Source organism: Trachypithecus francoisi, unplaced genomic scaffold, assembly GCF_009764315.1.
Source record: "Trachypithecus francoisi isolate TF-2019V2 unplaced genomic scaffold, Tfra_2.0 Lachesis_group19, whole genome shotgun sequence".
In the NCBI taxonomy this organism is placed as follows: domain Eukaryota; kingdom Metazoa; phylum Chordata; class Mammalia; order Primates; family Cercopithecidae; genus Trachypithecus; species Trachypithecus francoisi.
Window position 1 is genome coordinate 6,543,252 of NW_022681464.1, and position 12,912 is coordinate 6,556,163.

General features: G+C 44.3%; 1 protein-coding gene across 6 annotated transcripts in view; it reads left to right on the plus strand.

Moving 5' to 3' along the window:
• The window catches only part of DYM (dymeclin), a 437,123-nt gene extending 425,443 nt beyond the window's left edge, over positions 1-11,680 (plus strand). For 5 of the 6 annotated variants that reach the window (XM_033177784.1, XM_033177783.1, XM_033177782.1 and 2 more), the window contains one exon: positions 6,806-7,204. In XM_033177784.1, the coding sequence (XP_033033675.1) occupies positions 6,806-6,955 (150 nt within the window). In that variant the 3' untranslated portion in view covers positions 6,956-7,204. Of the gene's footprint in view, positions 1-6,805 lie in introns of all 6 variants that reach the window. The other variant, XM_033177780.1, reaches the window with a different exon arrangement.
• Positions 11,681-12,912: the final 1,232 nt, after the last annotated feature.

The window sequence follows — 12,912 nt, forward strand, 5'->3', positions numbered from 1 at the left end:
ACGCCCGGCTAGTTTTTTGTATTTTTTAGTAGAGACGGGGTTTTGCCGTGTTAGCCAGGATAGTCTCGATCTCCTGACCTCGTGATCCACCCGTCTCAGCCTCCCAAAGTGCTGGGATTACAGGCTTGAGCCACCGCGCCCGGCCTTTCTGATTGTTTAAAGAGAGTTTTATTCGTTGGGTAGAGTTCATTAAACATTGATGAAACAGCACGTAAAAGTGATTATTAATTTTTTTTTTAAAGCTAAAGAATTTTCTTTTTTTATTATTATTATTATTATACTTTAAGTTCTAGGGTACGTGTGCATAACGTGCAGGTTTGTTACATATGTATACTTGTGCCATGTTGGTGTGCTGCACCCATCAACTCGTCAGCACCCATCAACTCGTCATTTACATCAGGTATAACTCCCAATGCAATCCCTCCTCCCTCCCTCCTCCCCCTCCCCATGATAGGCCCCAGTGTGTGATGTTCCCCTTCCCGAGTCCAAGTGATTTCATTGTTCAGTTCCCACCTATGAGTGAGAACATGCGGTGTTTGGTTTTCTCTTCTTGTGATAGTTTGCTAAGAATGATGGTTTCCAGCTGCATCCATATCTCTACAAAGGACACGAACTCATCCTTTTCTATGGCTGCATAGTATTCCATGGTGTATATGTGCCACATTTTCTTAATCCAGTCTGTCACTGATGGACATTTGGGTTGATTCCAAGTCTTTGCTATTGTGAATAGTGCCGCAATAAACATGTGTGCATGTGTCTTTATAGCAGCATGATTTATAATCCTTTGGGTATATACTCAGTAATGGCATGGCTGGGTCATATGGTACATCTACCTCTAGATCCTTGAGGAATCGCCATACTGTTTTCCATAATGGTTGAACTAGTTTACAATCCCACCAACAGTGTAAGTGTTCCTATTTCTCCACATCCTCTCCAGCACCTGTTGTTTCCTGACTTTTAATGATTGCCATTCTAACTGGTGTGAGATGGTATCTATTGTGGTTTTGATTTGCATTTCTCTGATGGCCAGTGATGATGAGCATTTTTTCATGTGTCTGTTGGCTGTATGAATGTCTTCTTTTGAGAAATGTCTGTTCATATCCTTTGCCCACTTTTTGATGGGGTTGTTTGTTTTTTTCTTGTAAATTTGTTTCAGTTCTTTGTAGAGTCTGGATATTAGCCCTTTGTCAGATGAGTAGGTTGCAAAAATTTTCTCCCATTCTGTAGGTTGCCTGTTCACTCTGATGGTAGTTTCTTTTGCTGTGCGGAAGCTCTTTAGTTTAATTAGATCCCATTTGTCAATTTTGGCTTTTGCTGCCGTTGCTTTTGGTGTTTTAGACATGAAGTCCTTGCCCATGCCTATGTCCTGAATGGTATTACCTAGGTTTTCTTCTAGGGTTTTTATGGTATTAGGTCTAGCATGTAAGTCTCTAATCCATCTTGAATTAATTTTCGTATAAGGAGTAAGGAAAGGATCCAGTTTCAGCTTTCTACTTATGGCCAATTTTCCCAGCACCATTTATTAAACAGGGAATCCTTTCCCCATTTCTTGTTTTTGTCAGGTTTGTCAAAGATCAGATATCTGTAGATGTGTGGTATTATTTCTGAGGACTCTGTTCTGTTCCATTGGTCTACATCTCTGTTTTGGTACCAGTACCATGCTGTTTTGGTTACTGTAGCCTTCTAGTATAGTTTGAAGTCAGGTAGCGTGATGCCTCCAGCTTTGTTCTTTTGACTTAGGATTGTCTTGGCGATGCGGGCTCTTTTTTGGTTCCATATGAACTTTCAAGCAGTTTTTTCGGAGTTGCTTTTTCTTGTTTCAAAGATGAAATGAGTAACTATATGTAAATTCTTTGAATAAGCCTGCCACGTAATAGGTAATCAGTTGTATTAGCTGTAAATGTTAGGTATAATCTCAGAATTTATTATTTTTTATGGGGAACTTCTGTGGAAATAATGATTGATCAGCTTGAAGAATAACTTCATAATAAAATCTACACATGTCTTCTCTTGACAGATAGTTTATACTATTTTATACTATTTTTGTATACTATCATATGCTATATACTGAATGTTCCTGAGATTTTGTTTGCAACATTTGAAAGCCATAGTTACTACTGGCCAAAGAGTGTACTTTCCAATTAGAGGAAAGATCTCTGTTGCTGAGAGATGTCCTGTGCCTTTGTGGAGGGTGAAATGGATTATTGTTTTGACATCAACTTGAGGCATTTTCACCTCTGGTTGTACCAGGTGGTGGGAAGGATAGTCATGGGGGTGCCAGGTATTTTTCCCAGATCCTCTTTTGCAGGATTTCAAGACAGTCTTTGACTCATTACTCCTTCTAGCAGAATAGTCGTCAGAGTTTCCCCAAAGCCATGAGGGCAGGAAAACTTACTGCCAGCCCATAAACTTAGTAGCGGCTCTTGCCTAAGTTTCTGTAATTCAGCTGGAAGGAATTCTTCTGAGAGCAGTTTACAGTTTGTTGGTTTTATTTCCCATTCCACCTTCCTTAGAGATGCAGAAAGCAGCCCCGCATAAGCTGCCTCACAGCCTCTCCTAAGGCCTTCATGGGAAAACCCCCACATAAGTCACTGAATGGAGAAAAGCTTTCACATATTTGAGTCGTTTTTATTTCTAACAATGAGAAGTGCGTGTTAACAGCGACATTACCACATAGAAATATAAGATGTTATTCAATGAAAACAGGCCATGAGGGGACTCTGCAGCCCCACCCAGCCCCTCTCTTCTCTCTGAGTACGCGTGAGGTTTTCTAAACTTTGAGGCCATCTAAGAACTAGGACTTTCATCTCCATTATTATGGGTGAGTTTCATTTCTTCTTCACATAGCACCACTGTCCTCTCATGATTGCCCTCATGTGGTTCTTTTTTTAAGGACCAGCAGCGTGCTGAGCTCTGTGCCTCACACCCAGAAGGGTTTCATGGAGCCTAAGAGAATCAAATTTAAGGACGAATCATTAGGGTGGCCGGAACTCTGATGTCACTTTTCAAACTAACTTTGCACACAGTCAGACCCAGGCTTTAAACCTGACTCCACTCCAGCAGGCTGCACAACCTTGCACCGGGCACTGAGCCTCTCTGAGCTCCAATTTACCTTCTCTTCGTGGGGTTGACACTGGCCTCAGTGGGACATTTGGTGACTGACCAGGATGCCATGGGAGCTTCAGACAGGCGTGGTGTGTGGGGAGCGTGGGTTGGTGGGAGCTACTTGTTGCCCCCATCGTGCTACAAATGCTGATTTTTCACAGAAAAGAACATCATCTTGTTGGTACCTCTAAGACACCTGATTCCATGATGAAGACTTCCCTCTAAGCACCCACATACCTGAGAACCCTATGTCATGCTGGAATCAACACAGTGTGTGAGGAGGCTCCCAAACTCTCTAGGCCCTAGGAAACACCCCCACCAGCAGTTAGGGAACACCCAGAAGCACTGTGCAGGGAAGGTGGGGGACAAGGGGACTTCAGGAGTGAACGAGGAGGCAATAGAAAGCTGGGGACCTTAGGTGTCAGCTGAGAGGAGGGAAAGAATAAATAAAGATAAAGCTGGGGCCTCATTGAGCTCTGGCTCATGCTAGCAAGTGCTGGAAATAGAGCCACATCTTGAGCTGATCAAACTTTGTCAGCCAGACTGACCCAAAGAGCCCAGTTAAAGAAGTTGTCCCCTTTATTGCAGTCATGAACAATGTCATCAGCAGACACTGAGACTTCCAGCCTGCGCTGATGATGGCAGAGAGCCTGAAGGAAACCCTGATGGTCTGAAAAGGCTCGGGTTTCATTGAACTAGAGTAGTTTTGGAAAGGGGACTGCAGTGTGGGGGTGCAGGGCATGAGGAGATCTTAGTGCTGGAGCTTGGCGCCTATTTATATAGCAGTCTGGTAGCCACGAAGTGGGGAGTTGCTGATCACTGAAGCCATAGCAGACAGGGGCTGTGCTGTCTGATGTGTCGAAGTTACATCAATGGCCAGAACAACCTCCATTTTAGGAATTCTTACACACTTTTTCAAGATGTAACTCTTGCCACAAAGTCTTTGCAGCTTTGCTCTGCTCCTCTCTGATCATTCTGGAACTCTGAAGACCCAGCACTTAGATGTTTTTCGTTGGTTTTCTTAAATTTATTTTTTAAATTTAATTTTTTGGTTTAATTATTTTTAGAGACAGGGTGTCACTCTTTGGCCCAGGCTGGAAAGGACTGACATGATTCTGGCTCACTGAAGCCTCAAGCTCCTGGGCTCACGCACTCCTCCCATCTCAGCCTCTCGAGCAGCTACAGACGTGCACCGTCACATCTGGCTAATTGTTAAATTTTTTGTAAAGACAGGGTCTTGTTAGGTTGCTCAGGCTGGTCTTTAACTCCTGGGTTCAAGTGATCCTCCTGCCTTGCCTTCTCAAAGTGCTGGATTACAGACGTGAGCTACTATACCTGGTCCAGATGCTTTTAGTTTTAATCACTGTAAATGTTACTTTAAAATTCTTGATTGTGTGTGTCTGTGTGTGTGTCTGTGTTGTGGCTCTGTTGTGTCTGTGGGTGTGTCTGTGTGTGCATGTCTGGGTGTGTCTACATGTGAGTGTGTGTCTGTTTTGTGTTGTGTGTGTGTACGTATCTATGTTGTATGTGTGGTGTGTGTATGTGCATATCTGTGTGTATGTGCATGTCTGGTTGTGTGTGTGTCTGGTGTGTGTGTCTCTGTGTATGCATGTCTGGGTGTGTTGTCTGTGTTGTGTGTGTTATGGGTGTGGATGTGTGTGTTTTGTATATGTTGTGTTTGTATTGTGTGTGTGAGTCTGTGGGGTGTGTGTGTGCGTGTCCGTGTGTGTATCTGTGTGTGCATGTCTGTGTGTGTGTCTGTATGAATGTGTGTGTGAGTGTATGGTGGGTGTGGGTGTGTGTATGCACATGCAGCTCCTCTACCTGCTCCTCCCCTTTCCTAAATATATTTTAAATCCACCCAGCTAGCATCATCCTAATTCAGGCCTGTTTCCCGCTTCCCTGGACCAGGCTCCTGCCCCTGCCTGCTGCACCATGCCCTCCAGTTCTCCCCGCTGTGATGGGAGCAGCCACTGCACAGTGCCATTCTCATGCCGCAGCCTTCAGGCCCTTCAGTGGTTTCTGGGACCTTATGTGCAGCTCCCGAGTCTGACCTCTGCTCCCCAGTGTGTGCTCTTACCCCATCTCTTCCTTAGCTTCCAGTGTGTTGTGCCTCCTGCCTCACACCCACGCCTTCCCCATGCGGGGCCCTCCAGGGGAGCGTCACCTCCCCTTCATCTGGCTGCCACCTCCTCCCTTCTGGCTCCTTGTCCTTCCCTGCCTTGCTGCCCTGTTATTATTGATTTTTTGTTACTGCTGCTGCTGTTTCTGTCTCTATCCTCTATGAAGGTTTACTTTCCGTGGGAACAGGAGCTAGGTTTGGCCACTGCACCTCCATATCTCTAGGCCCTGGCCCACACAATGCCTGCCTGGTACCTGGCAGCAGAGAGTCAGTAGAATGAAGAATGAGTGAATGCACAAATGAATGGACTCCCATAAGAAGGACTAAATTAGATAATACACACGAAGCATCTACAGTGTGTCTGGGACATAGTTGGCCCTCAATACATGGTTGATTGCTTCACTGATTCATTCACTCATCTGTTTATTAAGTGCCTGGCTAATATCCCTGGGGACGCAGCAGCTGACAAAACAGATAAAAACCTCTCTGCCCTATGGGCCATGCCTTCCAATATAATATAATAAGTGCGGCTATGGATGCATGTGGGGAAGTGTGTGGTTTCCTCTCTTTCTCTATTGCAGCCCCCTCTCTCTCTCTCAGCCTTCCACCATACTCCTCCTCCCAGGACCCTGTCCCCTCTCTCCCCACCCAACCTGGGACTAGGGTCACCAAGCTGCAGCTACTCCTGCCAGCAATGCCTTGGCAAAGGAGCGGCCCAGGGGCCTTGGGTAGACTCTAGCTGCTCCTCAAGCTGCTGAAAGTGGAATCACTTCCTCTGCCCTGGCTGGAATTAATAGGTCAGGAGTAAAAGTGGAAAATCAAAAGCCCAAATCCCAGTGATGTGCTAAAACGCAAGCGCCGCTGAGCTGCGCGACTTCTTACATAGCAGAGGACTGGAGTTTGCAGACCAGGGCACCCGCGAGGTGTTTGTAGAGCCAGGCCTAGGCCTTTTCCCAGCCTCCATGAGGAGCAGCCTCGGGCTCCCTCTGCAAAGCTGAAGCCACTGCTCCTGCCTCTAAGGAGGAAGAGACTGAGGCCAAGCTATGGCCGAGCAAGCTGGCCACCCCAGACCCCTGCTCCTCCAGAGTAGCCCCCCTCCACTGGTGGCACACACCTACCCCTTCACGTCAGGACTCAGGATTGTGAGGGGAAGGTCCTCACCTCCAGAATGACGGAACCCTAAGGACAGTGCCTCTCAAGAGCCAGTCCCCAGCGTCACACTCTGGGGAATATCAGCCTGAGCCCTGTCTGCCTCCCAGGCAGGGTCCATGTCTCAGCTAGAATATTTCTTATCATACCGTAACCACAGGTGGGGTCCCTAGCAGGGAACTATCAGCCCAACTGACATTAGCCAACCAGGACCCATTGTGCTATTTGCTCTCCCCATCAGTAATTCACATTTTCTCAGGAGCCATTTGATAGCTGAAATGTTTTAAAGCCCCAGGTCTCTCAGGCCCTGTGACCAGTTGCCAGGGGTGGGTGAGCTTCCCGCGCACCACAGCACCACCTGCAAACTCCCACCGCTTTTGCTTGTGCATGGAACTGTGGGAGTATAAAATCATCTTATTTTCATTGCAGAAATTTCCAGAATTGAAATTCAAATATGTGGAAGAGGAGCAGCCTGAGGAGTTTTTTATCCCCTACGTCTGGTCTCTTGTCTACAACTCAGCAGTCGGGCTGTACTGGAACCCGCAGGACATCCAGCTGTTCACCATGGATTCCGACTGAGGGCAGGATGTGCTCCCACCCGGACCCCTCCAGCCAAGCAGCCCTTCAAGTTCTTTTATTTCTGGGTAACAGAAGTAGACAGATTACTTGGTGTATCTTCTGTTAAAGAGGATTGCACAAGTGTGTTTTCCTCACACACTTTGATTTGGAGAATTGGTGCCAGTTGGCAATAGATCACTCAGCGTAGATAGTAGTGCAAAAAGGGGAGGAAATACACAACAATAATAAATGTAAAAACCTGCTATTCAACATGCAGTTTTCTTTCGAAGCCAAAAACCTAGAGCTTCCCCAAGATCCTGATGCCCTAGGCACATCACACTGCAACAGTGCAGAGTATTCAACCGTGTACACTATTCAGCAGTGCACACTATTCAGCAGTGTACACTATTCGGCAGTGCACACTATTCAACAGTGTATACTGTTCAACAGTGCACACTATTCAGCAGTGCACACTATTCAACAGTATACACTGTTCAACGGTGCACACTGTTCAGCAGTGCACACTATTCAACTGTACACTATTCAACAGTGCACACTATTCAGCAGTGCACACTATTCAACAGTGCATACTATTCAACAGTGTACACTATTCAACAGTGCACACTATTCAGCAGTGTACACTATTTTTTTGCATGTTCAAGGTATTTGTTTTGGTCTTATGTGTGTGTGTGAGAGAGATTCCTTTAACCTTAAGAAGCATCAATGAGAAAAGATGATGAGGCAGGAATTAATAAAGAAAGGAAGTCATGTGTGTGTTTGGTTGCCTCTCAGAGGGCGCATAATTTCATGAACACCATGCCTGGACAATTTGATATTAATCTTTAACACCTCTGCATCTTTCCTTGAATATGGGCTGGATGCAGTGGCTGTCATTTGTAATCCCAGCACTTTGGGAGGTTGAATCAGCAGAATCGCTTGAGCCCAGGAATCTGAGACCAGCCTGGACAACATAGTGAGATCCCATCTCTACAAAAAACTTAAAAATTAGCCAGGCATGGTGGCACATTTATGTAGTCCTAGCTACTCAGGAAGCTAAGGTGGGAGGATTGCCTGAGCCCAGGAGTTCAAGGCTGCAGTGAGCTAAGAAGGTGCCACTACACTCCAGCCTGAGCCACAGAGCAAGACCCTGTCTCTAAAAAACAAAAAAAAAAAAAGAAAAGAAAATGGCTACCTCTCATAAAGCCCAGATTAACTTTTCTGTGAATATGGTCTGTGAAGTGTTGCTGGAATTAAATTGGAGTCTAGCACAAATTAAGTTAATCTACTCTGTATTAATCATTAGGAAAAAGAAAAGCTTCATTTGAAAAGTCTTTTTCCTTCACACACACTAATAGAAAAAGGAGAGTAATTTGTTCATACTGTATTCCACGTGGGATGAAAAGCATGTTTTGCTCTTTGTTTCTGGTTTTTTAAAAACCCTTCTGGGCTGGTGTGATCCGCATGTTGGTGCCTGAGCTGGAGGAAGGAGTTTCTCGGAAGGAAACAGCCACTGGGGCTGCACTAAGGGCCAGTTGGGACTTTCCTTTCCAGTCACACTCTGTGTCCTCACAGGCCCCTTCACAGTCTAGATAAGGAGCCTAGTTTCATTCTCAAAGAAAAAGTATTTGCTCTTCAACATAGAAAGCACATAAGCCCAGACGAGACTGAGCACACTGTTCGAATCCACTGCCAGCTCATCTGTGTCAGGGCTGGCTTCTCCTGTCCCGTGTCCCAGGGCTGCAGGCCCGTGTCATTCAGGTCCATCACATCTTCTGAGGGCCTTGGAGGAACCATTCTCAGTCACCCCAAGCTCTGTAAAAGGTCAAAACACCGCCAGCATCTTAGTGCACCACTGTGTGGGCTCCACATGGGAAGGCCTGGCCAAGCTGCGCTCTCAGAGGCTGTTGAGGTAGGGCAGGCAGCTTCCTTTTCCTGGTTTGGAAGGAATGAAACAGTCTCCCTGAGGCTGAGGGACTCATGGAGGGCCCATCCCTGGTAAGGTCCCAGAGGCAAGTGCAGCTTGCCGCCCGTCCCCAAGGGGCTTGTTCTGTCAGGCCTCCTCCGGTCACTGCTGGAGTGGAGCCTCTGACTCCTGTGTTCACCTCAGAGCGCATGTACAGGGCATCCAGGCTAGAGGTAAGGCTCAGCAACAGCTTCTACTAATACTTAGTGAGCTTTGCAGAGGAGCCAGTCTGAAGGAGGAGGAGCAGCACTCTCAGCCAGCAGGGGGAGTGATGATTATCATTTCAGGTAGCAAGGGTATGTATTTCCTATGTGGGGAAATAATTTGCAACTTTAATTTGTTTCCAGAGCATTTTGATTGGCTTCCTTTTCCTTTAAACCAAAAAATGTTTAAATGTTTAAGGGTCATGTGGAGCAGCTGAGCTTCTGACAGGACCACAGAACTGTCCACTGAGTCTGAGGGCTGGGCAGTGCCACAGGACAGACCCTGGGCTGCAGGACTGTCAGTGCTTGTCGTGGGAGGAAATGAGGCCCTTCAGAAACCCAGTCATCTTGACATAGGGTACACTCCCAAGGAAGGCCTGATTGGGGAATCATACAGCCTCTCCTCCAGGCCTCCGGGCTCACTGAGGTGCCCCCAGAACCCTGATTGCCCTCCCCTCTTTCTCTCTTCTCATTCATCACACAGTAGAAGCACTTACTGGCTAAAAGCTCAGCTGGGGCACCAGCCTCCAAGGAGGCCTGCAAGTGATGCTCCCAATGCTGGCTCCCCCTCAGGAGGGAGGCCCCACCACATGCCATCACTGCCTCAGCTCTACAAAGTCACCAGAGGCTTCTTCCTTATTTTTGTGAAAGATTTATTATACGGCAATAAATCTGAATGATAAGCTTTCATTATACTTGCATTAATTTTGAGTATTAGTTTGCTTAGAAATCTTTACACAAAGTAAAAATGTGTAATGATGCAACATAGGATCATCATGTGTTCAGATGGAAATTAACATCTGATTTTACCCAAGATCAGAGGCTGTTACTGCATTGTGTCATTTTATCAACAAAGACTTCTGCCACAATATTTACTTTTAAAAGAATGTGTCCCTTTCAGTAGCATCTTCCCTATCAAGAGTTCAAGGCACTTTGCAGAAAAGCTTCAGAATTCTAACTCTAGTTCCCACAGTCACCCATTGAGGCTGGTGTCATACAATCTATGAACGACAACCTTGCAGCAGGACTGCCGCCATTCAGCAGTGCAGACAACACAGCTCAAGGACAAAGACAGAGAAAGGAAAGAAGAAAAGGCCCCTGAAGGTGAAGCATAGAAAGTACACTGCACACACAGTTCTCTCCGGAAGGAAAGCACAGGAGCTGGAGAGTAGATGATGGGAAGTGGAAAGGACACAGGACCAGCATCAGAACACTCAGCAACTTCTTAAGAGCTTGCTAAGGTACATCCAAGAGAAATGTTTAGTGGGGAAAACTTTTAAGCACTAAACTTGTTAATATATCATACTTTAAGCAAAATTTCGTCCTTTAGATTCCGGGGAACCAGGGTTTTGCATTGGGTGGTAGAGCTCTCCGCAAAACTGAGTCACTCTGCGTTTTTTTTGCAGAGCCATAAATTAGTTTCGGCACTTGCTGATACTTCATAGGCTGGAGTTTGCAAGGTCAACCCTTTGGGTCTCTTAATTCTCTCCTAGGCGCTATCCCTGCAATATCAGTAGTTGCCACTTGATTTTAGGGACTGATCCTTAGGCCTTCTGACTCCAAATTCAGAACTGTTCCAGTGTCCTACGTCACCTCCTGGAGTCAAAGAGGTCAGAGTTTCTATTCAGTGGTGAAGAGCCAAACTAGCTATGCATATGAAGAACTAAAGTAGATTATAGCACACGATCCACAGCAAATAATGCATATTTATTTTGTATGAATTATATTAAAACATAAAATTTAATCTCATTAGGGGATAGCTATTCAGAGGTCCCATCCAAAGCAAGGGAGACTCACCAATAGCCCCAAGACCCTTGGTCAGGTCATACTCCAATCCCTAATCTGACTTCACAAGGCTAGCTAAATGTCAGCTGCTCAGACACAGCCTCTGGCATTAGCAAAATCCCCTAGAGGAAAAGCAGCCCCATAGAGCTGGACAAGTAATGCTTAACTATCTTGTTGGCTCTGGGATCCTTCAAGCAAATTTTAAAAATATTTTTACCAGATTTCCAAATTGTCCTTAGCTGGAGGGTTGGTCCTCCACTACTGTCATTGGACTATCACTCATGGGTACTGCAGTTCAACTTCTAAACCACCTCAGTACCTGAATGTGGTCGGAGGTGAAACCAGATTACTGATGCCTTCAGGTGCCCAGCTGAAGCAAATGCAAATTCTGTGGAGGAAGTGAACATAACCCAAGGCCTCAAATTATTTCTGCATTGTTGCCATAAGAAATACCCAGGTATGGGAGAAGACCAGACAACATTAATTACTTGAATTAAAACCATTAGAGGAAAACATAGACAATAGAAATATCCAAAAGGACTCCAGATACATTAGTCACAGAATTTAAAACAGCTATGCTTACTGTGTTCAAAAAAATGAGACGCATGGTCAAGAATTTCAGCAGAGAGTTAGAAACTGTAAAAGGTCCATTGGAAATTCTATAACTAAAGTAGTGTAGTGAGAAGAATAGTGAACAGGTCTAAGAGCAGATTAGAAATAACTGAAAAGAGAATGAGTAAGATGAAAACTCGGGGTTGAGGGGTGGGAGCAGGAATTACATAGTAAAAAAAAAAACAGAATATAGAGGATAGAGGGTAAGAGACTTAAAGGATACAGTGAGCATGTCTGACCTAAGTGTAGTTGGCATCTCAAAAGAGGAGAAGAAAGGGATATTTAAATAAATAGCTGAGAACTTTTCCAAAACTCATGAAAGATATCATACCAAAAATTCAAGAATCCCTCCCACAAAAACTTCAAGTGGGATAAATAAAAACAATCCACACCTAGAAACATCATAGTAAAACTGTTGAAGACCAAAGAAAAATAGTATTTTACACCTGCTGGGGTGGGAGGAGGGAATATAACCATTAAAGGAGCAATAATATTAGACTGACAGCTCCTTCTCAGCAGAAACAATGGAAGACAGTTAAATACTGCCTTTTCTGGTTCTGAAAGAAAGTGACTGCCAACCTAAAAATTTCTAATCTGGGAAAATATCCTGCAAAAATGAAGAGGATATGAAGACATTTTTAGAGAAACAGCTAGAAGAATTCATCAGCACGCCTACCCTAAAGGAAAATTTAATAGGTGTTTTACAGGCAGAAGGAAAATAATCCCAAACATAAGGACAGAGCCCTAGGAAGGATTGAAGAGCAATGAAAATGACACATAAGTATTGACTACATAAAACAATAATTACGTGTTATGGAGCTTTAAATATATAGAGAAATAAAATGCATGAAAATAAAGGGATTTATGTGGGAATTTTAAGTGTTCTAAGACACTTGGCATCATCCAAGAAGAGAATAAAAATCCATTTAATATTAGTCTTTGACAAGTCATGTTTGCCTGATAATATTTGAAATATCAATAAAAGTGTATAGCTTTCCACATAAGAGAGAATTGGAATAATCATTTCAGTGGACAGATTTAAGAATTGCAAAAGAGTCTGAGAAAGAAGAAAAAGCAGAACAGGTGGAACAAATAGAAAGCAAGATATTTATGAGTAATCCATTATTACACTAAATGTAAATGGACTAATGCTCAAATGTTGGCAAATATTGTCAGCCTTGTTTTAAAAACAACCATATGCTATTTACAAGAGACACTTTTAAAACATGAATTTAGAAATTTTGAAAGAAAAAGATGGAGAAATACATACCCAGCAAACAGTAACCATGAGGAAACTGGTGTAGATATATTTAAGTAAACTTTAAGGCAATAATTTTTTTAAGAAATGAAAGGGTCAATTCAATTACTAGAAAGATAATCTAAATTTATATGCACTTAAAACATAAACTCAAAAT